Here is a 26,553-nt window from a genome sequence, read left to right as displayed (position 1 = left end):
AGGGGGTACGGCGACCTGCACAAGACAAGACCGAAAAGCTGGAAGAAAAGATCTAACCTCGGCTCTTAGGAAACTGATGGCTGGCCCTTTCCCGGGGCACGTTGGGAAATATAGTCTTTTTCGGTACAGGGAAATAATTTCCGGGTCAAAACATAAGAGTGGGCGTGGCTCTGCGTCCCTTCCCACAGTGGGCGTTGAATTTCCCGGCTACCCAAAACTTGAGGTTTTCTGGGTTCCGGTTGTTGACAGGAGCAGCTACTTCCCTTTTTGCTTCATGCGCGCCTCTGCGCATGCTCTGAGCTTCCGTCCTCCCGTCGTGGACTATGGTTTTGTTTCCAGAGACTACATTTCCCAGAAGGTCGCGCGAGTGGGCGGGGCCCCCTCTCCCCAAGGGGAGGGGAGCGGCGATCCGAGCGGACGCTGAGCCTGTGACCTCTTTCTTTCTTTTATTTAACATAAAACCGGTGTGTCCACCCGCAGGGCCCCGCGGCCGGGCCGGACCCAGTGCGGACGGGCTAGCTCGGCCTGGCCCCTTGGAAGGCGAGGCGGAGCTGCACTAGGAGAACGAGTGAGCCCCTCCACTACTCCCTCTCCTGGAGTTTGGAACTGTCAAGCTCCAGCTCCCACCCTCTCTCCAGGTTCAAGACTCCTGCGCGGCCCACGCCGCGGGGCCGGCGGCGCTCGGGGGCCGGGCCGTGCCTGCCTGGCCCGTGAGGATCTGCACCAGCAGGTCGGTGGCCAGCATGTGCGACGGCTCCTCGAAGCCGATGGTCAGCAGCTGCTCGTAGTCCCCGGAAGGCTGCGGGGACAAAATCCTGGGGGCCGGGGAGAGACAGGCCTGGATGTGAGCGCCCCCTGCTACTCGGGAGCCCCTCCCCTTGAGTGAGAGGCTGTGGCTGAGAGAGGCTTTGTTTCAGCTAGGGGTGGGAAAAACCCTGGGGGAAAGTGATTTTCTTGTTGATGAGAAACATAGAGGGTAACGGCTCTGGGAGGCTGAACAACTCTGGCCCTGACCTGGCCAATTACTCAGCTAGCTGTGTGTCCTTGGGCAGGTAATTTATCCTCTCTGAGCACCTATTTCCTTCTTTGTAAAGTGGGGCTAGTAGTATAGACCTCAGCGGGTTGTTACACGAGTCTGCATAAAGCGCTTTTCAGGGCACAATAAAATGCTATCATTATTACCAGTGGAAACAGTGTTGGGGGAGGTAGATGGTGTTTGTTTGGGTTCTGCCCCTCCCTCCAGACCCCACGCCCACCTTGCCATAGCCCTAGCTCCTACCATGAAGAAAGGTCATCCTCAGCTGGTCCAAGGGGCACCCATCGGCCGATGGACCACAGCTTCTGAATCTGGGGGCATGAGTTGGTTGGACTCTTGCCTGTGTCTTCCCATGTATCTCTATAGCACAGGAAGTAGCTGGGAGGGGAAGGGGCAGCAATTAAATGTGAGCAGTTTCCTAACTTCTGTTGGAGGGCTTTAATTTTGGAGGTAAGGTAGAAACTCATCAGAAGTTGCCTTCAAGTTCTCAGGTAGGGATATGATTCAATACTGAGGCTTTTTCTCACTGTCAGCCTACTTTTAAGATGAGGGCTTTTATTTTGATGGGGGCATATATATATTTTTAAAGGTGGGGATGACCTTTCAAAGGTCCTTGATTTCCTGCTTGGCTTTCCATGCTTTGATGGTGGTGGTTCAGTGGCCCAAACTGGCATTCTCCATAGAGAGGGGAGGACTTTGATTCTGATAAGGGGACTCACTAATCCACACGGGAATCTTGCCCCTGGCTGCTGGACTCTGGGGTGGTTTCCAGGTTCCAGCGCATCTTCTTGTAGAGGTATCGGGGCAAGCGGCTGGCGGTGTAGGCGGCAGGGGCACAGTATCTAAAGATGGACACCTCGTGGGAAGGACTGATGGAGAACCTCCCGCAGAAGAAACAGGAGATGCTGGCAGGAGATGGGAGAGTGGGGAATGAGGGTATGCCCTGGACTCCTCCACCCCTGACCCCAATCCCAGTCTCCTAACCTTTTACCTTAGGGGGTCAGTCTCCTCCAGGTTCACAAACCCAAATGATGCATACATAAGGACCAGCTGTTCCAGGCGCAGAGTCAGCTGTTGGGAGATCTCCAACAGCTGCATGGAAGAGGGGGCATAATGTGATTAGCTGGCCTGCCATGAGCGTCCTCCCCATCCCCCAGGCCTGAGGGATGAAGAAAGGGGCATAGGGTCTGGGAAACCTGCTCCACACACCCCCTTTCGGATCAGCTCCTGCAGGGCTCCAAAGATGGGGGGCACACTCCGTGCAGCTGCCTCCAGGTACAGGAAGTAGGGCTCACACATCTGCAAGAAGGTGGGCATGGCCTTCGCCAGCTGTTCCTTCTGCACTCGGTCCCTGCTGAAGGGAGAAGGGGGCCTTTGCCTGAGGTCCCTGGCTCCCCCACCAATTTCTCCCATTCCACTCACTGCCCACCTGTATCCCTGACCTGGACCCCCACTACAAACCAAATCCCCCAGTGTCAGGCCTTTCTCAGAGCATCTTCCAGGACCACCAGCATCAAAAACATTTGAAACACTTGTTAAATGCAGACACCCGAGTCCCAGGACTGACTTTGACTTACTATTCCCTGGGTGAAGCCCAGAAATCTAGGGTTTAAACAACCTCCCAGGGGATTCCCATGGACATTGATATATGAGAATCACAGTCCCCTTTCCCTTGGTCTGGGAATCGTATTATCCTTTGAGGCCTCAAACTGGTAGCCAGTAGGCCAAATCTTGCTCAGATAGGTTTTGTTTAGCCTGCCCAGGGTTCAAAACCTAAGCCAATGGTTACAAAGTGGGAGAAGAGTTCTAGCGATTTGGCAACCCCGAGGGCCCACATAATAGCCCGCACTCCCTAACCCCAAATTTCTACACAGTCCTCATAACTCTTCGAAATTGGATTGCTGATCAGCTAGCTTCATTTACCTCCTCTGGCTCCTAATGCTTTTGAGTTTGCAAATCTAGTGTCTGTCACCTATTTTGTTATTCCCTTCTCCGTCTCCTCATCCATGGGTAGAACCTAGGACCCCGTCCAACATCACCTGTAGAACAAGTAGCTCTGGAAATCATCTGCCTTCTTGAGCAGGTAACGGAGCTGTTCGCTGATGGGGCTGAACATGGTGTCCAAGGGTAGGCGAGGAGGGGCGGGCCCGGGGCCTGGGGCCAGAGGCTCAGGGAAAGGCGTAGAGGTGGAGGCCTCGGGCAGCTGCCCCTGAATATCCTCGGGCTCCGCCTGGGGTGAGTCCCCAGGTCGGCCAGTGGGAAGCGACCATGAGGGGTCTTCGCAGGGCTGTACCCCAGGTTCCAAGTCGTCCGGGAGCGGCGTTTCCCCAGGGCCCGCGGGGAGCGGCCCCAAGAACCACTGCCTGGTTGCCATCGTGCGGCGGGAGGCGGGGACCAGAGCTCTTTTAAGCCTCCGCTGCTCACATTGGCCGCAGGTTCGACCCCGCCCAGGGTACCTCGGACTTGGCTGGGAGCGCGTCCCCCTCCATCTCACCCGGGCCTCGACCTCTCTGCCGGCGCTGCGTGGAGGGAGTTCAGTTCATTTGAATTTCAACACGCAGGAGGGGCGAGCCGTTCCGGCTCGCGCTGCGCGGCCCGGCCGCGGCGCCTCGCGCACACGCGCGCTCCCGGAACCTGGCCGTGGGGTACGCGCCGGGGGAGGCGACCTGGGCCGCTGCTGGCGCGGCAGTGTCCTGGGGGTGCGACCTGGGGCCAGCGCATTTGACTCTCTGAGGCGGTTTCCTAGGGAGGAGGGGTCTCTACCGAGCGTCCAAACCCCGGGGTTGCAGGTATAGAAAACGAGGACGGCCCCGCCCCACTCGCTGAGTCTCTGACTCCCAGGACACGGAATCTGTATATTTTTTAAAAAAACTAATGGAGTTGAGAAACTGCATTAGAACTTAGCAGCACTTGTGATGTAGTGGTTGTTACTAACAATAATAAAAATTTTCACTTGGAAAAATTTTCCCATCCCATGACCTCATCTGATGGCCCAGTCCTTTCCGCCCCTTTTATGGAGAGGGCCAGGAGGCCTGGAGACCCTACCATGGGCCCAAAACAGACCCCTGCCTGCAACAGTTGTAGGCTGGATTCTTTGCAACATGCAAAGGTTGTCAGATAATAGAGCTATGAAGCCAAACATATTAATTATAAAGACTCTGGGTAAAGAACTCAGACAGGTGTCAGGCTGCACCCCGCGTGACCCTGAGCAAACATCTTTGCCGTGATGAGCCAGTTGCCACATCTGTAAAGTGGATTTTTCACGAGCCCTGCCTCATGGGGCTGTGGTGAGACCCAGAGAATGCCCGTAAAGCCTAGAGTTAACTGCTAGTCACTTAACAAATATTTGAGCACCTACTGTGTGCCCAAGCGCTGTTCTGGGAATGGGGAGATGGCAGAAGCAGCAAATATTCCTGTCCTCCTGGAGCAGTTAGCTGGCTGTGGGGCAGCCCCATTCACTACCTGTCTCCCTCCTCAAACAGTTCTGTCCTAACCCAAGACTCCCAGGAGGCTGGTGTGGATCTCCACGTCCCCGACTACATTCATAAAATGGACGCTGCGCCATGTTTTTGTTCTCTCTTTTTTTTAAAATTTTATTTAAAAAACCTTCGGTACAATATTAAAAAGCAATACAGCCAGCTGGAGCGACAATGAACAGAAAGAAATGGGAGGAGTAAGGAAGCTCCAGGGACCCCCTCCCAGCTGCTCCCAGGGGCTGCAGGCCAGGGACAGACTGGGGAGGGGCCTGGGTGGTGGGGGAGGGGGGAACGGCCACCCACCGAAATGAACAGACAGAATAAAACATTTATATAGGAAACATCTGGCTGAACTGAAGAGGATCTAGGGAAGATGGGAAGCCCCCATTTTACTTTTCCAAAAATGTCCTAGACTGGGTGAGGGGGAGGGTTGGCCTCCTGGGGTGAAATAAGCAGGCCCTGTCCCACCCGACACTCCTCTATCAGGGAGTCCAGGCTGTGCTGGGCGCCAGAGGTGTGTGTGTTGGGGAGACACAGGGAAAAGAGGAGTAGGCATGCCCCCTCACTGGAATCTGTGATGAGGGCTGAGGGTGTCCCCGACCAGCTCCCGGACTCTGGGGGTCTTGTGTAAGGTGGGGACTGGGCTGGGGCAGGGGCGAGGCTTGGCGCTCAGCCTAGGAAGCCATCGGGGTCGTCATCCTCAAAGTGGCCTTGCTGCAGCACCTTGATGTGGTGCTCGTAGATTTTCAGGGCTGGGCCAAGGCGGATGGACAGGCCGGTCAGCACATCTGTGCGCTGCATGAGCAGCAAAGACTTGCCATCGATTTCCTGGGTGGGACAGAGAGAGAGAGAGAGAGAGAGAGAGAGCGCGAGCGAGCGAGCAGGGTCAGAGCACACACCCCCACTAAGGCCCTGGAACGCTGGGGCTAAGTTGAGGGTCAGGAACTCACCTGCTCTTGGAAAGCTGTTGCCTGCTCGGGGAAGCCGGCCTCGGTGAAGTACTCTACCACATCTGTCACTGTCCACTCCACAGGATCAGCCGGCTTCTCCTTGCGCCCAGAACTGTGTTGGAACAAAGGGAACCAGTGAGCAGTGATGCTCCTCTGGTTCTGTGATACACACCTGGGCGGCACCCCTGTGTCTCAAACACCCCAACTTACGGACAGCCAAAGGGGGTCCCATCAGCCCCAGGTAGGGCTGGTTTTCCTGGGGGCAAAGGCACGGGGGATGGGGAGTCTGGCCCAGTGGCAGCAGAGGCTGGGAAATAAAAAGCATATGCCTGTGGTTTTATCTTGGGGCTCGGCTCCTTCCCACCAGGCACCCTCCCCCACCCAGCGGGGTCCTTACCTGATCCCCCTTCCTTATTCATGGCGGCCATGGAGAACACCTGTCGGGTACCACTGCCTGGTGCTGGCCCCCGCCCTTCATCCTGGCCCTGGTGGGGTCCACAGGGTGTCCACTCCTTGATCCTCTCCTTGGCACTCTGAGGGCCCCGCTCGCCATTAAGCTGCTGGTGCTGGGCACCTGCAGGACGGTCACCCTCGGGCACCTCGGAGCCCTCAGACACTTCGTCTTCATCATCTTCATCTTCATCATCTTCATCCTCCTCTTCCTTCTCAAGCACTCGCTCTTCTCCACCTCTCTGGTGCAAGGGAGACAGGCACGCAAGGTTAGTAGCTGTTCTGGCCCTGGGCCCAATCCCTGGGATCCAGGACCAAGTGGTGTGCCTCACTACCACCTTTAATATCAACACGGGCTAACTTTTACACATTCACTCCATGCCAGGCTCTGTGTTAATAAAGCCCTCAGTAGCCAAATCTCATTAAACTCGCTCAACAACCCCAAGGAGTCGCTACTGTTATTAACTCGCGTTTTACAGCAGAGGAAACTGAGGCTGGGGAAGATCAAGTGACTTGCCAAGGTCACCACCCGCCGAGCCCGCCGGGAAGAAGCGCAAAGCCCCGGCCGCCTGCGGCCCGGTTACTACCGGGATTCGCGCCCCGCTACCAACTTCGCCCGCACCTGCCCACCGCGCGGCGCCCCCCTCCGCGGCGCGCTCACCTTGCTCCGCGACGCGCGGGCGCTGGCAGCCGATGGTGCCCGCCCGGGCCTGTCTCCGCGGGGCAGCGCGAGCGCTCCGAGGCGGGTGCGCTCCAGGCGGCCCCGCGCCGCCGCCTCTTCTTCTAGCAGCCCCTGCACGCGGCCGCGGGTTAGGCGGCCGCCGGCGCCGCCGCTGCCCCCGAGGTAGCGCACGACTTCCCGCAGGCTCACGGGCCGCGCCGGGCCGCCGGCCCGCGCCGCGCCCCCCTCCGGCGGCTGCTGTGGCTGCGGCGGCGGCTGCTGCTGCTGCTGCTGTGGCGGCGCCGGCGGCTGTGGCGGCGGCGGCAGCGGCGGCTCCCGGGCGGCGACGGCGGGCGGGGGGGCGCGGCGCGGGCCGGCCGGGGGCGCCACTGCCGGAGGAGCAGCGGGAGCGGGCGGCGGCGCGGCCAGGGGCGCGGCCCGCTGCGCGCGGGGGCCCGGCTGCGCGGGGCCGGGCGAGGGGGGCGCTGTGGCGGCGGCAGCGGCGGCCGCGCGGGGCGCCCGGGCCGGGGCGGCGGCGGCGACGGGCGCGGGCGGTGGCGGCGGGGCGGGCGTGGGCGGCGGCGCGGCGGCGGCGGCGGCGGCGGCGGGGCCCCCGCGGGGGGCGCGCGGCGGGGCCGGCGGGGTGGCTCCGCGCCGGGGCGGCTGGACGCGCGCCGCGTTGCGGTACGAGATGCTCCCCTTGTAGCTGACCCGGAGCACGGCGCGCTGCTGGATCAGTTTCTCGAGCTCGGCGCGCGTGCGCTCCGGCTCCGGGCCGTGCCGCCGCCGCACCATCCGGCAGATGCGCTCCAGGTCCGGCCGCGCCTTGCGCGAGCGCAGCGAGTCGATGGTGTCCAGGATCCACTCTTGGTAGTGCGGGGAAGCGGCGGACGACGAGGCAGCGGCCGCCGTGGTGGCGGCCGCCGCCGTCTCCGGCGGGGGTAGGGCCGGGGGCCCCGCCATGCCTCCCGCCCGGCCCGGCTGCACCGTGCGCGCTGCCTCCCTCCCAGCGCGGCGCCCCCCTCCCCGGCTCCCCTCCCTCCGCCGCTGCCCGCCTCCTCCGCCTCCCCCCCCCGGGGGGCGCAGCGCCTCGGCGGAGCGGCGGCGGCGCTGCTGTTTCTTTGCAAAAAAAAAAAAAAAAAAAAAGAACGAGAGAGAGGGAGCGAGAGAGAGAGAAAAAACAGTGAGAGAGAAAGAAAAGAGAGAAAAATATATGCACACACTCACTCACTCGCACGCACGCACACACAGACCCGCTTCTGCTGGGCGCGCGCGGGGCCGGGGATGCGAGGAGGGAGGAGGGGAGCGCGGCGCGGCCGGCCCCTCCCCGCCGCCGCCGCCGCCGCCGCCGCCGCACGCGCGCCCTGCGCCCGGGACACTCCGGCCCCCCTTCCTTCCCTCCCTCCCTCCTCCCCGCCGCCCGCCTTCCTCCCTCCCACCCCCACGCGCCCGCTTTTAAGGTGGAGCCCGGGCCCCCCGCCCGCCCCCTTTACCCTGCGCTTTCGCTCACTCAGGCTCGCTCCGGCCCCCCCTTACAACTCCCGCGCGCTTTTTAAGGAGGCGCCGCGGAGTTGGCGCCGGGGCGGGGGCGGGGGAAAGCGGCGGGCGGGGGAGGGGGAGGGGAGCGCCTGGGGGAGGGGAGAGGGGGCGGGCGGGGCGGGCGGGCGGTGCTCGGCCGCCCTCCAGCCATTGGGCGCGGGACCCAGACGTCCCCGGCGCCCAGCCCCCCTCTCCACGCCTCCCCGGCGCGCTCCGCTCCCGGGACCGCACTTACCGGGAACTCGCCGCCCGTGGGTCGGGCCACCGCGCTCTGCCGGGGCTGCGGGGATCCTCGGACCACCGACGCCTCCGCGCCCCTTGGGCGCGCTTGGCTCCGCGGGGAGGATGCGGGAAGGGGGGCGCGCACCGTCACTCCCACCCCATACCCCCCTACCAGGGCCGCCCCCGCCGCCGCTCGGCCTCCCGGCGCGCCGGCCCCAGCTTCTCCCTAGAGCGCCCGCCCTTTCGGCCTCTGGCTGGACGCAGAGGGGGCGCGCCTCAGAATGTGGGGACCCCTAATCTGGGGTCAGAGGGCAGTTTGGCGCCCCTTTCTCCTGCGGGGCGGGGAGAGTGGCAGAATGCCAGCTAAACCCTGTTTTACAAGGACTGCAGACCAGGTGCTGATCAGCCTGGACGCTGTGGTCCGAAATTCCCTTTCCAACCCCCTGGGGGTGTGTGGGTGGGTGACCGAAGTCAGGAACACCAGCGACACTTTTTTTTTAAACAAAACTTTATTGATAATAGTTTTCAAATATGTTTACAACAGCACACTGTTCAAGAGGAAGTTGCGTCCTTCGCAGCACACAGGTTGAATCGCCCCCGCGCCCACCCGGGGCCCCACCCCAGGCCTGAGAGCTCCTCCTGGGATGGGGAGAAATTATGAGAGGGACAAATATGGGGATGAGTGGGGTGACTCCCGACTTTTCTATTGAGAGAAAAAAACCACAATGGGGGGGCGGGGAGAACGGGTGATTGACAGCGGACAGCTAAGCAGAGGAGGAGCGCCCAGGATGGGAGGGGTGGGGGCGGAGGCTCCTGGGTGAATAAAACAAGCAGCCCCTCCCCAGCAACCTTGGCCTTGAACTCTGGGCCGTCTGCGGGGTGGGGGGGGGCTTGGCCTCCTTTTGCGGGGGTGGCCTTCCCAACTGAAAGGAGGCTGGACATTAAAATCTAGTTGAGAATAAAATTAAGAAGTTTGGGGAGAGTGTTACTGGGAGGAAAGACCCTGGGCTCGGGGCTCCCCCTCTATCTTTTCAGGGGACAACTCCTCTTTGGCAGGGAGAGGGGCAGCTGCTTTGTCTAGGTCCCGAAGCCCACGGGTGAAGACAGGTCTATTGGGGCAGAAGGGAGTGGGGACTTCCTAAAGGGGCTGAGACCCTTCCAGGCTTGGCAGGGGACCCCGAGGGGGCAGGAGGTCGGGGGAGATTAGCAGCTTGGGGGAGAGGTTGGAACCCCAGCTCCTTCCTTTACAGTCTGCTTCCCAGCCTTGTTAAAATGGATTTGGGGAGGAGGGGCATGGGAAGGGGTGGGAGAGGAAGGAGCGTGGGAGGCATTGGTGGAACTTAAATAAGATTGTAAATTGTTTTTTTAAAATATTGTATTAAGTAGCCCGCTGAACATGTCACTAAAATCTTTCCTTCCCTCGCAAGATTGCTCTGAAGGGAAGGTTACCCTTTCATTCATTTGCCCTTAGAGAGTGGTGCCTGTGGTTTTTTTTTTTTTTTGGGGTGGGGGGCAGGTGGCTGGAGTTAAGTTTGGGCCCCTCTTTCCACACCCTGTCCCTGACACACCAGCAAGACCTGGTCTGACCTGAAGAAGGGAAGAACTGAGAAACTCGTTTAAAACAGGCAGAAATGGGCTAGGGTGGGGGTCTGTGGGGGAGGAGGGAGGCAAAAGCAGTAGGGGGGACGGGGGGGGGCCAGGAGGGAGAAGGGGGTGAGGGGGAGCAGCTGGTGTTTCCCTCCAAATATCTGGGCTTCCTGCTCCCCCTACCCTGGAGGGTGGGGCGGGGGCGGGTGTAATTAGATGCAAGGGACTCTGGGGCCCTCTGGCTGTTCAATCCAACCCTCCCACCCACCACAAAAAAAAAAAAAAAAAAAAGAAACAAAGAAAGAAAACCCATGGGGGCACAGGCACACCCCTAAAACTCAGAAAACTCCTTGCCACACTTCTCACTGATGGAGACTCGGATCTCTTCCTCCTCATAGTCGTCAAAGTTACTCGTGTCCCCAGGGCCTTTAAACTTTGGTATGAAGGGAGCTTCCACCTGGAGAGGGGTCAAGAGCCATTCAGACCTCAGCAGTCAACATAATCGTCGTTACAACAATAAATGCGAATGGGCTAACATTCATGAGATCACTTACTCTGACCCAGGCCTGATCTTAGCCATGGACTCATCTTAACAACCCAAGAATCTTATTATAGCAAATTCACCCACGGGGAAACTAATTTCCAGAGAGGGAAGTCTGTTCAAGGTCACAGAGTGGCCAAATGACCCCACAATTCTGTTTCTATACCCCCAATGCTCTAAGTTGCCTTATCTAAACTGACCCAGAGCCCGCAGCCTATTTTCAAATTCCCCTTCCCTTTTCATCTCTCCATTGGCAATACTCCCTGGCTCTTGCCCACCCCCCTCTAAAACCCTCAGAGCACAAGGGGAAGGGGGGGCCTACCTTCCTTTGGTAGATGGCGATCCAGTCGGTCGTGGCAAACCACTTGTGGTTCTTGATGTCATTGACCCCGTTCTTGAGGTTCCCAAAGCGTTTGGTGAGGTCCACCTGCAGAAGGTTCCGCAGCAGATCCTTCAGGTCGGAGCTGAAGTGGGATGGGAACCGCACCTGGAGAGGGGGTAACACAGACAGATTGGGAAACTGATCTGGAGCTTGGGGAGCCCAGAACACTGCCTTCACCATCCAATTGTCTTATTGGGTGGAGGACCCCAAACCAGAGTGTGCATCGGAATCCCATTAGAACAGCTTGCTGGGCCCACTGGAGTTTCTGATTCGGGATATCTGATTCAGGTGGGGCCTGAAAGTCTGTATTTCCAGCCACTTCCTGAGCCATGCTGATGCTGCTGGAGAGGTAAGAGCTAGGAGGTTCCCATTTTATTCTTCTGTCTGCACCATGCGGCTTGTGGGATCCTAGTTCCCCAACCAGGGATTGAACCCAGGCCCTCGGCAGTGGAAGTCCACAGAGTCCTAACCACTGGATTGCCGGGGAAATCCAGAGGTTCCCATTTCTATTTCCTGAGAGGAGGAAACAGGCTCGGAAGGATTAAACAGCTTGCCCAAGATCACTCAGAGGAGCAGGGCAAGTTGGTTCCGTCTGGGGTCTGCTGGACTCCAGAACTTGCATTCTTAGCCACTGCTTCCTAAGGCAGCTCTGCTAGGGTCTGGGGACTTCAGAAATATTCATGCTTCTGAGAGAAATAATTGTTTGTCTATTTCTCTCTCTGCATAGCTAAGGCTCTTCCATTCTCTGAGGCTCAGTTCAACTCTTCCAGAAACTTTCCCCAAATGCTTTGAGTCCACAGCTTTGTATGCAAGCAGTCACTGGATTTAGAGCTGCAAGAACCGACTTCCAGCACTGCTCTGCCTCTTCCATGTTGTGTGACCTTGGCCACGGCCCTTAACCTCTCTGGGCCTGTGCCTGCTTCTCTGGCACGGGGCAGATATCCCAGGGCTGCATGAGGGAGATAATCCCGCTGAGGGTGCGTGGGAACTGTGAAATGCTACAAAGAAGGGAGTCACGCTCATTTCTCTCCCGCCTCGAAAACTTCTATGGCTTTTTCTTCTTTTTTTTCCCCACTCTGGGCCATTTTCTTGGCAATTTCTGTTCTGCCTGGTGGTAGACACCTCATCTTTCCCTTTTTTAGTGACCCCACTTTGCAGGTGGTGATTCTCTCAACCTCTCTGAGAGGCAAGTGGCTAGTTCCCCAGTTCTGAGATGGATAAGACTCAGAGAAGCGAAGACATTGGCCTGAGGTTTCAAAGCCGATGGGTGGCAGAGCTGGGACTTAGAGCCAGTTCAGCCCACCTAGGCTGAGCTGGGAGCCACTCACACCATTTCCTGGGCCAGATGGAGGGATGGTTGGTCCTCCTGGTGAGGTGGGTGAGCTGCAGTGAGAGGTGGGGTCCCCAACCTCTTTTGAGACGATGCTGCCGTGTGATCTTGAACCAGACATGTCCAATCTCTGCACCTCGGCTTCCTCACTCCCTCAGAGTGGTGGGGTACGATCGAGGGGGTGCATGGGGCAGCGGGTACTTAATGCACTCCGGGGCTCTAACGGTTCCGTCACCCCTTACCCACACCCTGCAAGTTAGAAAGTCTGCATTTGGGAAAGGAGGCAGGGCCTTATGTCCAAAGTGACTCCCCGGAGGGGTCTGGGGTAGCGCCTGGGAACTGAACATGCTTGCTTTTTTGCTGTGAAACTTGTGAAAATTCATGCTAACGGGGCCGACTAGAGACGAGACCAGCCTCCTGGCAGGCAGGGCAGGAGTTTGGGTGAGACCTGGGGTTTTGAAAACCCTTAGGATTTGGGCACTGTGGTCCAGAATCAGACAGCGAGGTTGTGTGAAGTGGTAGCCTCAGTTAGCGTAGTGCGTGTGCCTGGCTTCACCGCCTGGCCTGACTTGATCAACTTCTCGATTGTTCTTTTTCTGTTTTTCTTTGGCCGCCCCACACAGCACTCAGGATTTTAGTTCCCCAGCTAGGGGTCGAACCTGTGCCCCCTGCAGTGGAAGCAAGCTCAGAGTCCGAACCACTGGACCGCCAGGGAATTCCCTAGGCTGTTCTGACAATGACGATCAGGGCTCCACAGTGAGCAGGACAGGCAGGGAAGGGTCAGGCTTAGGCCTGAGCCCCCATATCCGGGCCTCACCTTCCCAGAGACAATCTTCTCATAGATCTGGATGGGCTGGTCAGCGAAGAAGGGCGGGTAGCCAGCAGCCATCTCATAGATGAGAACCCCCAGGGCCCACCAGTCCACAGCTTTGTTGTAGCCCTGGAGCGAGAGGAGGGGAGCAGGTGAGGGGAGAAGGGTGAGGAGGGGGCCGCCGGCAGTGGAGCAGGCCTCAGAGCGGTGGGAGGGGTAGGGAAGCGCCTACTTTACTCAGGATGATCTCGGGGGCCAGGTACTCGGGGGTGCCGCACAAGGTCCAGGTGCGGCCTTTCACACGCTTGGCGAAACCGAAGTCTGTCACCTGTGGGCACAAGAATGGGCGGTTGGCCGGGAGGGTGGGAGGGTTCAGGCTGTGGCCACCTGGGGCTGCCCCTCGCCCAGCCCAGTGGGCACCTGAATGTAGCCCTGCTGGTCGATAAGGAGGTTCTCCGGCTTCAGGTCCCGGTAGATGAGATCGAGCGAGTGCAGGTACTCAAAGGTCAGGACGATCTGGGCTGCGTAGAAGCGGGCATGGGGCTCACTGATGGGGACAAGCAGGGAGAGGATGGGTGAGAGTGGGTGGCCACACCAGCAGGACCTGCCCACCCGCTAATGGCCCAGCAGGTGAGCCTATCGAGCTGCCTCCAGCCCAGCGATTAAAATGCATCAGCAGAGAAGCCTTATTCATATACAGCCCCAAACTGGAAAGAGCCCAAATGTCCATCCACAGAGGAATGGAATCACAGATTGTGATAGATTCCTATAATGGGATCCTACCCAACACCACCACCAGGACAAACGATGAATATACCCAACAATGTGGCTGGATCACAAAACGATTATGTGAAGCAAGAGAAGAAAGGGACAGAAGAATATGAACTGTGTGATTCCATTTATATCAAGTCCAGACCCAGACCAAACACATTTGTGGTGTTTGAAGCCAGAAAGGACGTTTGCCTTTGTTGGGGTGGTGATTTGCCAAGAAAGGCATTTGAGGGAATTTTCTGGGGTGGTGGTTACACATGTGAATGCAGCTGTCAAAACTCATGGAACAGGGTATTGAAAACCTGTGCACTTTATTGTATGTAAAGTGCACATCTATATAAATAAGATAGCACAAATTTTAAAACACGAAATTGCCCACTTACATGGTGACGCCTAAGTCACCGTGTTTGTTTTGTTTCGTGGTGGCTGAGACATCGTAGATTCCTCAGCTCGGGGGAACAAGAACCCACAGGGACCTGAAGAGGCCACTTCCACGGACGACACCCATGCACACCCCAGGCCCAGGGTGGCAGAGGGCGTCGGGCTCACCTGAACCTCCCGATCCGCCGCAGGTGTGAGAACATCTCCCCACCAGGCACGTACTCCATGATCATGTATAAATTTGAGTTGTCCTGTGGGAAGCAGCAGCTGATCAGGGCCCCACTCCCCAAGCCCCAGGCCCCACCTGAAGGCAGGTGTCAGACACAAAGCGACAACAACAATTTTGGTTCCCATGTGAAGCGCGTTCCAAGCGCCAGGCACTGTGCTCACTGACTACCTGTCTCATTTCATTCTGCCCGCGAGAAAGAAGGGGCAGCCATGATCCTGCTTACGGGGGCCAAAAGTGAGGGCTGGCTAGAGGTACATCAGGGACCTGGCTGGCATGCCTGCGCTGCAGAGAGAACTCTGTGGTGGCTCCTGTCTGTGACTGTCTTGAGCAAGGCTCTTGGGGCCACAGGTTTGTCATCTGTCAAATGGGACCAGGATGGGCTACAGATTTTGTGAGTCCCCCCCTCAAAATAAAAGTGAGGCCCCTTGTTAAAAAAATGATTATGAATTTCAAGATGGTGGCAGCAGAGCCTTAAACAAAGCCTGGGGTCCTTGTGACTGCTGGGGTCACAGGCCCCGAGGGGCCTTTCCCAACTCTCACAGTCATGGCTTAGGACGGCACTCAAAACAGCTCACGCAGGGTGCTCATGATGCGGTTGGAACTGTCATGGCAGCCCCACCACGTGGGGCCTGCCATGATCCCCATTTTACAGATGAAGAAACTAAGGCTCATGGGGGTGAAGTTTCTTGCCAGGGTCACACCGCCAGGAAGTGCAAGGCTGGGATTTGAACCCAGGCTGAGCGGCAGTTTGTGGCTGTGTGTCAGGTTCTTGCTGTAAATGGATCGATGATTTTGAGGGATGTTATCCAGGTTGGGGGACTTGCCCAAGGTTATCAAGCTATAAGTTGGCAGGCCCAGCTGAACTTGGGGTCTATGAGAGCCCCAGGCTGACTTGCCCTCCACCCCCGGGGGCCTTCTTCACCGCTCCCCGATCAGTGGGTCTGCCTTTTCGGGCAACCACTGGTTGTGGTTGGCTGAGCCCCAGCTCTGGGAACCCAGAGGCTGCGCCACCCGGCAGTGGCCCTGGTCTGCGGCCGCTGGGACCCCACCTTGAACGAGAACTCGAGTTTGACAAGGAACGGAAAGTTGACCGCTTGCAGGATGCGCTTTTCGTTCAGGGTGTGCTCGATCTGCTTCAGCTTTACCACCTGCAGGGGTGGGAGAGGAGCGAGGAGCGGGTGTGAGAGAGCTCTTTTCTTCCCTGCCACCCAGAAGTAGATGTGCCAGGGCCGGGCTGGGTCCTCCGTCCAGAATCGTTTGAGTGCCTGGGGCCTGTCAAGCCCTGGGCTGGGTGCCTGTCCCCACATGGCATGCAGTTCAGGGCAGGAACACATGAGTCACCAGGCCACAGGGGTCAGAGCTGTGGTGGGGGAAGCTTGGGGCCTGTGGATGCCCAGATAAGGCATCCGGTGAAGCCTGGGGAGTCAGAGAAGGCTTCCTGGAGGAAGGGGCAGCTGAGTTGGAATCAAACAGACAGGTGGGAGTAGCACCCAAGGGGTGGGGGATTTAGAAATACCTTCTCTGCATCTAGAGGACACCCCGCCCCCCACAACCACTTGAACCCAGGGCTAATTCCTCCTCAGCCCTCAGCTGTCCCCAGCAGCCGTCTCACACTCTCTGACAGGAGCCCTGAGGGGTATGCAATGGGAGCATGCAAGTTTGGAAGCCCAGATGCAGAGAGGGGAGGTGCCGTGCCCAAGTTCACATGCAGCTAGTCAACATCAGTCCAGCTTGTCACACGCAGGCAGCCTGGCCCCTTGGTCAGCTCTAAGCCCCACTGCACTGGGGCTTTTTCTGCTTTGCTCACAGCTACATCCTTTGGGTCTATACCTGCACTGTCCAGTAGATTCCTCACTAGCCACATATGGTTGCTGAATACTTGAAATGTGGCTCGTTGACTGGGGAACCAAGTTTAAAATTTGAAGAATCTAAAATGAAAATTTAAGGCTTCCCTGGTGGCGTAGTGGTTAAGAATCCACCTGCCAACGCAGGGGGCACGGGTTTGAGCCCTGGTCTGGGAAGATCCCACATGCCGCGGAGCAACTAAGCCCGTGCGCCACAACTACTGAGCCCGCACGCCACAACTACTGAAGCCCTTGCGCCTAGAGCCCGTGCTCCGCAACAAAGAGAAGCCACCGCACTGAGAAGCCCGCGCACCGCAACAAAGAGTAGCCCCTGCTCTCTGCAACTAGAGAAAGCCTGCGCTCAGCAACGAAGACCCAAGGCAGACAAAAAGAAAAAAAGAAAAAAAATATATATATAATGAAAATTTAGGGACTTCCCTGGCAGCACAGTGGTTAAGAATCCACTTGCCAATGCAGGGGACACGGGTTTGAGCCCTGGTCTGGGAAGATCCCACATGCTGTGGAGCAACTAAGCCCGTGTGCCACAACTACTGAGCCTGCACTCTAGAGCCTGTGAGCCACAACTACTGAGCCCACGTGCCACAACTACTGAAGCCCTCGTGCCTAGAGCCTGTGCACCGCAAAGAAGAGTACCCCCCGCTCGCTGCAACTAGAGAAAGTCCATGCACAGCAACGAAGACCCAACTCAGCCAAAAATAAAGAAAGAAATAAAGAAATTTAAAAAAAAGAAAATTTAAAAACTGATACTTGGCACAGTTACCAGACAACTTTCAAGCCTGTTTGGAACAACCTGGGCTATGTGAATCTGCTTTTTCAATTTCTCTACTTTTTCTTGTCTTTCCAGTGAAAATTAACATCTGAATGGAGATGTGTTATATGTGTAAAATGCACGCTGGATTTCTAAGACTTAGTACGGAAAAAAAGAATGTAAAATGTCTCATTAAGGATATTTCTACACTGGATACATACATTTAAATGATAATATTGTAGATATACTGGCTTAGTTACAACATATTGTTAAAATGAATTCTGCCTTTTTTAAACTTTTAAAACTAGGATTCTAGGGAATTCCCTGGTGGTTCAGTGGTTAGGACTCCATGCTCTCACTGCCGAGGGCCCAGGGCTCGATCCGTGGCTCGGGAACTAAGATCCTGCAAGCCACGCAGTGCTACCAAATAAATAAAAATAAATAAAATGAGGATTCTAGAAAATTTAAAACCATATGTGGCTTGTGTGATATGTCTCCTGGATGGAGCTGCTCTAGAGCATCGCCTGGCAAAAAGTAGGGTTTCAAAAATATTTACAGGGGCTTCCCTGGTGGCGCAGTGGTTGGGAGTCCGCCTGCTGATGCGGGGGATACGGGTTCGTGCCCCGGTCCGGGAGGATCCCACGTGCCGCGGAGCGGCTGGGCCCGTGGCCCATGGCCGCTGGGCCTGCGCGTCCAGGGCCTGTGCTCCGCAACGGGAGAGGCCCCAGCGGTGAGAGGCCCGTGTACCGCAAAAAAAAAAAAAAAAAAAAAAAAAAAAATTTACAAAGGGCAGGGGGTGGTGTGATGAATTGGGAGATTGGGATTGACATATATACACTAATATGTATAAAATGGATAACTAATGAGAACCTGCTGTATAATAAAATAAAATAAAATTCAGAAACAAAATATTTACAGAAAGAAGGTCTGTGTAAACATCGCTTCCCCCAGGAAGACTTCTGGCTTCCTCGATACAGGCTAGGTGTCTGAGCCCGTGTGGGCTTTACGTCTTAGGGTACTTTTCCTCCTGGGGAAAGCTTCCTGAAGGCAGCGTGGTACCCTTCCCGCCCTTGGGTCTGGTACATTACGGAGGCTCAGGAAATAGCTGTTGAGTGGATAGGTGGGAGGACCACTCCAGGTGGTGGGAAGAGCCCAGGCAAAGCCCTGGTGGCTGGGACCAGGGCCTTGTGGCAGGGCTGGGCTCACCTTCTGTTTGTCGAGGATCTTCATGGCGAAGTGGTTCCCGGTCTCCTTGTGCTTCACCAGCATCACCCGCCCGAAGGAGCCCGTGCCGAGGGTCTTGATTCGTTCAAACTGATCCAGATGGGCTGTATTCTGTGGGCACAAGGGTCTGGAGGGTCAGGGACCACCCCCCGACACCCCGTCTAGCCTGCTAGGCCAAAGTTCGGGGTGTTCCCTCTGCAACCAGCAGAGGGGGCCCTGGGGACCAGGTGGAGCTAGGGGGGTGAGGACAGGGGGTGGAAAAACAAGATGGCGGAGGGTACATTCCTCAAGGCTGGTGGCAGGGGCCAGATCCGGCCCTGGCCTGGGGCCCAGGAGCTGCTGGCAGCTGCCTGGGGGGCAGGGGCTGCCAGTTGGATGGATTGGTGGGGTGGGGGAACCTGGCAGTGAGTGATCAGGTGCCCCCATGGGCATCTAGGGAGAGAATGAGGGCAGGTCTGGAGCCCTCCACAGGGCCGTAAAATCCTAGCCATGGCACAGGGATGCAGTTGAGGGGCAGGGGGCTGTCAGCTATCCCTCCCAGGGCTCTGTACCCAGGGGGCTTACCTGAGCAGGATTTTCCCATTTTTTAAGAAAATCTTCTTTGGCTTTGGCTAAGAATTCTTTCACTGAAAGGAAAAGAGGAGAGAGTGAGATGGAGACCCCATCTCGTTGGCGCGGGCCTGGGCTATTCCTGGGGAGAGGCCGGTTTGTGGAAAGTGGGGTGCAGTCGTCTCAATCCAGAGCCTGACCTTCTCCCAGTGCCTTCGGGTGTCCTGGCTGAGTCTGACGGTAGCCTGGTGGGGGGCCCCTGATCTGGGCTGGGGTCTGGGGTCTCCTTTACTACAGAGAGGTGGGGTCCAGCCTCAATTCTGTCCCAAATGGGGGACAGGGCAATTCGGGGGTCACTCTCAGGGGGACAGAGAGCGGCGCCCAGGCCAGCCCACCCCCACTCGCCCCAGTTCTGACTGACATTCCAGGGCCAGGGGACGACGCCAGCCGAGGTATTTATAGCCTCGGGATTTGGCTGTTCCTCTGGCCCCTTCTCTGGGGAGGCCGGCCCAGGGTGGAGGCCTCTGGGGCTCGGGTAGCAGGCGCCCTTGGGGGGTTCAGCTGTTGCCTTGGCCCCCGGCTGGCTCCATTCCCACCTTTGCCAATGGAGGGGCCCTCGTTCCAGAGCTCGCTCAAGGGAAGCCTCGCCTGATGCCTGCCCCCTACAGGCCCTTCAGCACCCCAAGGCAAACATCACCGTCTGGCTAACATTGAAGACTTCCTGGCGGAACCTGGGCTTGCTGCTTCGCGTCCACTATCTCATTTGGTTCACTTGTCAACTTTCATTTTAACCATTCTGTTTACCACCCTAGGAAACTGAGGCCTGAAAACAGGCATTCCCGCCCATGTGGAGAGGCAGCCCGGCAAAACAGTTAAGGGCCAGGACTCTGGGATAAGATCAAGTTCAGATCCCAGCCTGGTCCCTGATGAGCTATGTGACCTCAGGCAACTGATCGCACCTCTGGGCCTTGGTTTTCCTCATCTGTAAAATGGGGATAATAATAGTAATGACCTGGTGGGGTGGTTGTGAAGACCGAATGAGTTAATCTTGGCAAAGGGGGTTTGGATGGTGGCCGGCACAGGGGTTAGTGCCATATAAATGTCAGCTATTAATTTTGCTTTTAAGTAGTTTTTAAAATGGAAATATAAAATACAGGAGGAGCACTGAGTGCTCAAATCTTAAATGCTCAACCTGATGGATTCTTACGGTATGGACGTGTCCTTGTAACCGTCCCCTGGGGTCAGGCGCGCTGTTGTTCAGGGACCCTCCCTGAGTGCCAGCTCTGTGCTGAGTGCTTTCCATGCTTAATTCCTACACTGATGGCTCAGAGCTGCTATTACTCTCATTGTACCCATGAGAAGACTGGTCTCAGATCACTTCCCGGACCCCACTGCCCACGAGGTTAACTGCTTTGCTTCTGACTGGTTGCAGGGCACCAGGATGGTCCATGGACAGAGCTGTCCTCAACCCTGATGTTCCTGGGACGGATGCCACCCTGAGGGGTCCTGCACACTGGTACTTTGGCCTTGCCTGTCAGATATCTGCCTATCTCACCCATATGCAGTGCCAGGAACCCCCACAGCCTTTTGAGTAGCCACCCCCCCCGCCCCCCATCACCCGCAAGGCTCTCCCTCAGCATCTGCAGAGAAGAGCCTTCCATGGAGCTGCAAGCGTGGCAGATGGAGGAGAGACTGTGGGCTAGGAAAGCCCTACAAAGAATGACCAGGCGGAGAGGGGGTGGTCAAGGAATGGCCGAGAGTCCTAGGCTGGTGCCTGGCTGAGCCACCAACTGTCTGAGGCCTCCCTGAACCTGGGGGCTGCACCACATCCAATGCTTTCTCTGGCAGAATCTTTCTTGACACACAACACATTCCTTGGAAACCTCCAAACGTACACACTGAATTCTGGATGAAGGGGGGGGTGAAGGCACCCTCTTGGGATTCTACCGTCACTCACCCAGAAAGGCAGAGAGGAGCGAGTTTAAGAGGAACCCAGGAGAAAGCCTGGTCCTGCTTCCTCTTTTGCTCTCAGCAAAATCCCTGAGAACTGCCATGTCCTGTTTTTCCCGCCTTGGTGGGTCTGTCTGTCTGCTGGTACCCCACTAGGAGGCTCCACACGGTGCCTTGATTCTGACACAGCCCTGTTCTGGCCTTTCGAAATGCTGAAGGGCCCAGGCTGTGTGCTCTCTGGTGCTATCAGCTTGCCAGATTTGGGGATGGGGCACAGGGTGTGGCAGTACCAGAAAGAGTGGGCAGATAAAGAGGGATAATGATGGGGGGAACCCCAGCCAGGAGCCCCCATACTCACCTCTGCTTCCTGCCTCTTCCAGCAGAGGGCAAAATGGGGGGTAGAGTGGGATGGGGTGATCTGGGGCCCATCTACCCCTGGCCAGCGAGGCTCAGGGTGCTGGCTCTGCTTAGGTGCCCAGAGGGTGCAGCACAGGTAGCCCAGGAAACGGACAATCACATGGCCCCAGAGAAGCAGCTGCAGCCACAGCTGGAAGGTGGTCTCTGAGTCCCCATCCCAGCCTCTACCTGACCCCAGATCCATCCCAGGCCTCCCTAAGCTCTCCTGGAACCTTCCCTTTGCAGGGAAACCAGGAATACGCAGAGCCTCGGAGCTGGCTTCCTCGGGAAGGCCTCGGGGGACAGGGGAGGAGGAGCTGGTTGCCAGGGAAGCATTTAAAGGTACCTGCTCCCGCTGGCCAAGGTTTGTAAAGGCCCCTCCTTGGCAGGAGGTGGTGGGAAGATTGTCCTGAGGGTGTCCCTCCTCAGGCTGGCCTGCCTGCCCTGGGGGTGGGGTGCTAACGCTAACTTCCCGTGCCACAGACTACACTGCTCCCGGGCTGCCAGGCCCTGCTTTTCTCGGTGGGTGCTGGACTACCCTGAGGATGACACCCAATGTGCCCAGGGCAGTGCCCACTGGGCAGAGGGGAAGGAGTTAAGGCTCAGGCCCAGGCAGCAGCTGGGGCCTCCCTGGGGGCCAAAGAGGCCCCAGAGCTCCGTTAATTAGCCGAAAGAGCAGCTGGAGAGAAAGGCGGGAGTGGGGGGGGGCAGTGAGAGCTACCCTATCTCCTCCCCCAAGTGCTCTTTGAACCTGGAGCCCCCAAATTCTGCTACTTTGAGAAAGAAATGGGTACATCTGACTTTGTCTTGCTTCTATGCAGGGGCGGAGGGGGGAATGGCATCCTGGGATGTCCTTGGCCTCTATCAAACCTTGCCCTGTGCTTGGCTCTGCTCTCAGCCATGCAAGTCCAAACCGGAAACGAAACGCTAAACCCCGGGGTGGGGGAGGGGGAGGCAGCCTTGACCATCTTCCTCCTTCTTTCCAGATCCCAAAAGAAGTGGAGGGTCAGTGGCAGCTTCTCCCGAGAGTGCCTGGCACCCATGGCCCCTGCTGACAACAGGAAGTGGCAGAGAAGGGAAACCCAGCTGGCTGCTGTCTTTAGAGCTTGTCAGCCGGCCCATGTCTCCCACAGGAGGGGTGCCAGCCTCCACCGTGGTCCGGATTCAATCGGAGCTCAGAGAGAGAGCATCCCTCAAAAAGCCAGGGCCCCATCAGGAGGCAGGAGCCCAGCCTCAGACCCCCCCAGACAACAATCTCAGGACCTGCTGCTCCCCGAAACCTGGTTGTCCTGGAAATTCTGGGGCCGGAAAACCAAGCCCTGGACTGGACCATCCCCCAGCCTGAGCTGGACCCCAACACTGGACTGGACCGACCCGCAGTCTGATGGACCCTCATTCTATACTGGGCCACTGTCCATTATGACGTGGACTCCATCACTGAGCTGGACCAACCCCCAATCTGAGCTGAACCTCAACACTGAGCTGGACTACCCCATTGCCCGGCTCTGAGCTGGACCCCCGCTCTGGGTGACCATCCCCTCCGTGTCTGAACTGAACCACCCATCTTGCCTGCTCTTCCCCAGGCCCCCCAGCTCAGGGTTGTTAGTAAGGGAGGGTTTCTAGGGCCAGCCAGGGGTCCACAGACTTTTCCTCTTCACCTGTTCCCTAAACTCTACTGCAGTCCTTCCCTGACTTGAGTGTCAGAGAGTGCCTGGTAAGTTGCTATAGCAACAGGGCTCAGCCTCACCATTGCTGGGGTTGGAAGCCATCACTCAAGTCTTCCTCTCAGGTCACCAGGACTATGGTGGCTGGGAAGGCTCATGAGACCTGCTGCACCAGCTTGGCTGCCCATCCCCAAAGCCCTGCCTATAGGGGGAGCCAGGGAGTTGCGGGGTGGTGTCAGGAAAAGAAAGCCAACCTGGGGCCAGTGGGGGTGCAGGGAAGGGGCAGAGAGGACCCTCAAGCTTCTGTAAGCCTGGTTGGGCTAAAGGAAAAGCTGCCTTGGCATGACCCTCTTGGGCACCCATACAACTGCCAACGCACAGACAGTGTTTGGCCCTCTGGGACTTCTGTAGTACGTTAGAGGGCCACAATTCTTCCCATTTAGGGACCTCTTGGGGGGCAGTTCTCACTCTCGGAGACTGGATCTGCTTGTCCCTGGGACCTGGGGGGGGGGGATGGTATCTGGAGGGCTCCTTCTCACCAGACCTGTCCCTTCTCCCATGGACCAGCTCTCAGGGGTGCCTTTGGTCAGGGCAGCCAAGGCCTGAGCCCCACTTGGCCGCCTGTCCCAGGGCCTCTTGAGGCCACTGCCCTCTCTCAATTCCTCCAGCTTGCTCAGGGCCCAGGGCTTGGTCTTGTTTTTCTCTGCCCTCTTAGCATCTTACCCAGGCCCCTGCCCATGGCTCTGGCAACTTTGGGTACAGATTTCCCTCACCCCACCCCAGGGCTCATTCTGGATCCCTACCCTCTCGGGAGGAAGCCAATGCTGTCCTGCCCCGGCATGGAGCCGGTAGTATAGGGGGCTGCGGGATGCTGAACTGGTGCCTACTAAGGTTTGGTCATCTTCCTTACTCCAGTAGGGCTGACATCTGGCAGATGAAATTCAGGTGCCCCCTGCAGGCTGGCCTGGCTACTACTACCCCACCCCCAGCCGACCCTGGTTACGAGAAGGCAAATTTTGTCTTAACTCCATCCTCTCAGAATTGGAGATTTGAAGCCAAGAGGGGCTCCCTTCCTCATCCTATTTCCTTCTCTGAGAGCCCCTGCAAGCCTCTGGACGGAAGTACAGCTTAGGGCCTTTCCCAAAGTGTGACATAGGTCCCACTGGCGGGGCATGAAATGATTTTAGGGATGTTTCACTTTTCTAGTTACATTGTATTTTAATGCATATCAGAGAGAATATCACTGGCACAGCAATCCTGTGATTTCATTTATAATATTGCTTAGGACAGATCAAAATTTACATCTGAACAAAAGCGAGTCAAAATTTTTATTTAAGTTAACAAAATAGAAGTGAATGTAGTAAAAATCAGGGAGGCGGCTTGAGAATGTTTGAGTTGGGAAACCCTGGGGTCCAGGAAGTTGTCTGGTAGGTGGATCTGGATGTGAATCCTGCCTCTGTGGCATCATCTATGTCAAACTCAGAGAGCTTGTTTGGAAAATTCAGATAACAGCCCGCTATGAAAAATCACTCGAGCAGATAGATCTGTGGAGACCATTTAGCCTGGCACATCCCAGATGCCCAATAAACAGTGGCTCTGTTTCACCTTGATAGTCCATTCCTGGGTGTCCGGCCTGTGCTCTGAATTAGTGGTTCCTTCCGAAGCCTCTGATCTTTTCCTTAGGGCTCCTTTTCCTTGTGTGGCTTTCCACCCCCACTCCCCACTGCATGTGTTTGATACGCCTTGAAAGTTTTCCAGGACTATGTCATCTCCCCAACTTTCAACTGAGCCACTGCAATGTACAGCTGCCTGCCTCCACCTTCCACCTCTCAGCCGGTCTCACCTGCTGGGGGCCCGGCCCCTCCCCCTCTGCCTAGTCCCCTCCAAGCTCATGCCCAGACCTTTTTTGGTCACTACCCACCTGCTCCTCTGTCATCAAGCGCTCAGCTACAGGCACTTGCCTTCCCGTCCCCCACCCATCGGTGACATGTCAGGCCTCTCCATGGTTGCTCAGTGACTCCGAGTTCTGCCATTTGAGTCTGGGTGGGAATAAAGTTCCCTGGCTTTCATGCCTGGGTCTTTCTGGGAGGGAACATTCAGGGAACTCAGACACTGGGGTTTGAGACCAGTAACTGGGAAGAGCGTATTTTGATGTGGCCATTCCTTTTCAACTCTATTTCTGGGTAACTGGAAGGGGATCCTAGCTGAGGTCCAGCTTTAGGCCTGGAGTGATGACAATTTAAGAGCTGGAGGACTTGAGGAAGGGGCTAGAGACCATTTCTGAAGGCACTTCCAGATAAAGAATCTCTTTCCCCGGCTGGCTGGAAAAGGCCAATATATTTGGGAGCTGAGGGGCAAATAGTCCCCTCTCTGGCTGAACGCTGGGAATGATCAGAATCTGTTTGTCTCTTGGCAAAGCAAGTCATTAGATGTCAACCACTTCTCTTCCCAACTGCCATCCCTTGATACCTCCTTCTCACCATCCCAGCTCAAGCTGAATGAGCCTTGCTAAACCCAGACCCTCTTCATCCTCTACTTTTCATCCCAAGCCAGGAGCGGGTGAAGAAGCCTGGGGGACTGGGTGAATGACAGAGCCTCAGTTGTGAAACAACCATTTATTGAAGGGCCCTCCAAGGAGCCTAGAGCTCACGGAACAGCAGGAGATGGGAAGGGGCTCTGCTGACACCCCCCCCCCCGCCGCCCCAACCCCGGAAAGAGGATGCAATGAATTCCAGCAAGATCGGCTCAAACTTGGCTTTTGAAGCACAGAAGTAGTTCTCTAGGTTCATAAACAGTCTGCTACCCCAGCCAGGGACAGACGCTTGCTTGGAGGAGGAGGCACAGCAGAGAAGCAGAGTGACAGAGTGAGAGAGGGGCAGAGGGACCCAGAAAGATCCTGTCCCCCATGCCAAGTGACACAGAAGAGAAAAACAATGCTGGAGGTAGCTCTGGGAAGTGCTCAAAGGGGACAGAGTGGGTTTGGAGGGGGGCTGTGATAAGGTGAAGAGGGGAAGGGCAGGAGAAAGATGGCGGGGGCTGGAGGGGGGGAGGGGTGTGGTCACCAAGTGGCCAAGGTCCCTGCGGGGTGGAGGCATACCCCACAGCACTCCCAGACTGGCAGAGGCCTGGGTCGGGGTTTGGCAGTGGGTCACATCTGTGTAAGAGGTGAGTGAGGAAGTGGAGGGATTAGAATCTGGGGAGAGGGACCAGGAGAGGAGACAGTGGGGTGGTGACAGGGCCCCATGTGGGGCCCCAGCGGTCATACGTACCATGGTTGGCAGTGACAGCTGGGGGGGAGCACAGTCTTTGCAGTGGGGGGCGGTCTTTGGCAAGGGGGCTCCTACGGGGCCATCTGCGGGCCTTGGGCCCCAACCTTGGACAGGCAGGGGAAGGGGCGCTGAGGGGTAAGCAGAGAGAAATGGGGGGGCGCGTAGGGGGAGGGGCCAGGCAGTGATGGATAGGGAGGGGGCTGGCAGCGCGGGGCCGGGATCGGGGTCACGGCCCGGGCACTCACCGCTCTCTTGCTCGCTGCCCTTCTTGGCCGCGGCGGCGTTGCCCATCGCGGCGGCGGCGGCCGGGGCCGGTCCCGGAGCTGCGGCGCGGCGGGTGCTGGAGGCGGCCCGCGGCCCCGGAGCGCGCTGGGCGGCGGCGGCGGCGGCCCCTCGGGTTGGCTGCGCTGGCTGCGGCGCCGCGACCCCCGCCCAGCCCCTGCTTCCCGCGTCTCTCCGCGCCCGCCCGCCCGGGAACCTCAGCCCAAGTCCGCTGCTGCTGTCCGTGACGCCCCCGCAGCC

General features: G+C 57.5%; 3 protein-coding genes across 3 annotated transcripts; all 3 read right to left on the bottom strand.

Annotated features, from left to right (window-relative positions):
* Positions 1–493: 493 nt before the first annotated feature.
* On the bottom strand, positions 494–3,467 carry C3H19orf67 (chromosome 3 C19orf67 homolog). Its single transcript, XM_060006620.1, has 6 exons — positions 3,076–3,467; positions 2,246–2,387; positions 2,028–2,128; positions 1,756–1,941; positions 1,280–1,414; positions 494–815 (listed from the first exon to the last, which is right to left on the bottom strand). Exons 1-6 carry the CDS (start codon positions 3,408–3,410, stop codon positions 641–643), a joined length of 1,074 nt encoding a protein of 357 aa, XP_059862603.1. The 5' UTR covers positions 3,411–3,467; the 3' UTR covers positions 494–640.
* Positions 3,468–4,610: 1,143 nt separating this feature from the next.
* Positions 4,611–7,966, bottom strand: SAMD1 (sterile alpha motif domain containing 1). Its single transcript, XM_060007857.1, has 5 exons — positions 6,574–7,966; positions 5,860–6,154; positions 5,673–5,769; positions 5,463–5,574; positions 4,611–5,340 (listed from the first exon to the last, which is right to left on the bottom strand). The coding sequence occupies exons 1-5, from the start codon at positions 7,534–7,536 to the stop codon at positions 5,182–5,184; spliced, it is 1,626 nt and encodes a 541-aa protein (XP_059863840.1). The 5' UTR covers positions 7,537–7,966; the 3' UTR covers positions 4,611–5,181.
* An 869-nt stretch (positions 7,967–8,835) lies between these two features.
* PRKACA (protein kinase cAMP-activated catalytic subunit alpha) lies at positions 8,836–26,446 on the bottom strand. The gene is made up of 10 exons (XM_060007856.2): positions 26,277–26,446; positions 18,768–18,829; positions 18,186–18,314; positions 15,416–15,514; positions 14,306–14,388; positions 13,406–13,532; positions 13,218–13,313; positions 12,992–13,114; positions 10,785–10,949; positions 8,836–10,378 (listed from the first exon to the last, which is right to left on the bottom strand). Exons 1-10 carry the CDS (start codon positions 26,320–26,322, stop codon positions 10,253–10,255), a joined length of 1,056 nt encoding a protein of 351 aa, XP_059863839.1. The 5' UTR covers positions 26,323–26,446; the 3' UTR covers positions 8,836–10,252.
* Between the last annotated feature and the right edge of the window lie 107 nt (positions 26,447–26,553).

The sequence above is a fragment of the Delphinus delphis genome, chromosome 3 (assembly GCF_949987515.2).
Source record: "Delphinus delphis chromosome 3, mDelDel1.2, whole genome shotgun sequence".
Lineage (NCBI taxonomy): Eukaryota > Metazoa > Chordata > Mammalia > Artiodactyla > Delphinidae > Delphinus > Delphinus delphis.
Note: the sequence above shows the minus strand (reverse complement) of the source record. Positions and strands in the feature narration are given on the sequence as shown.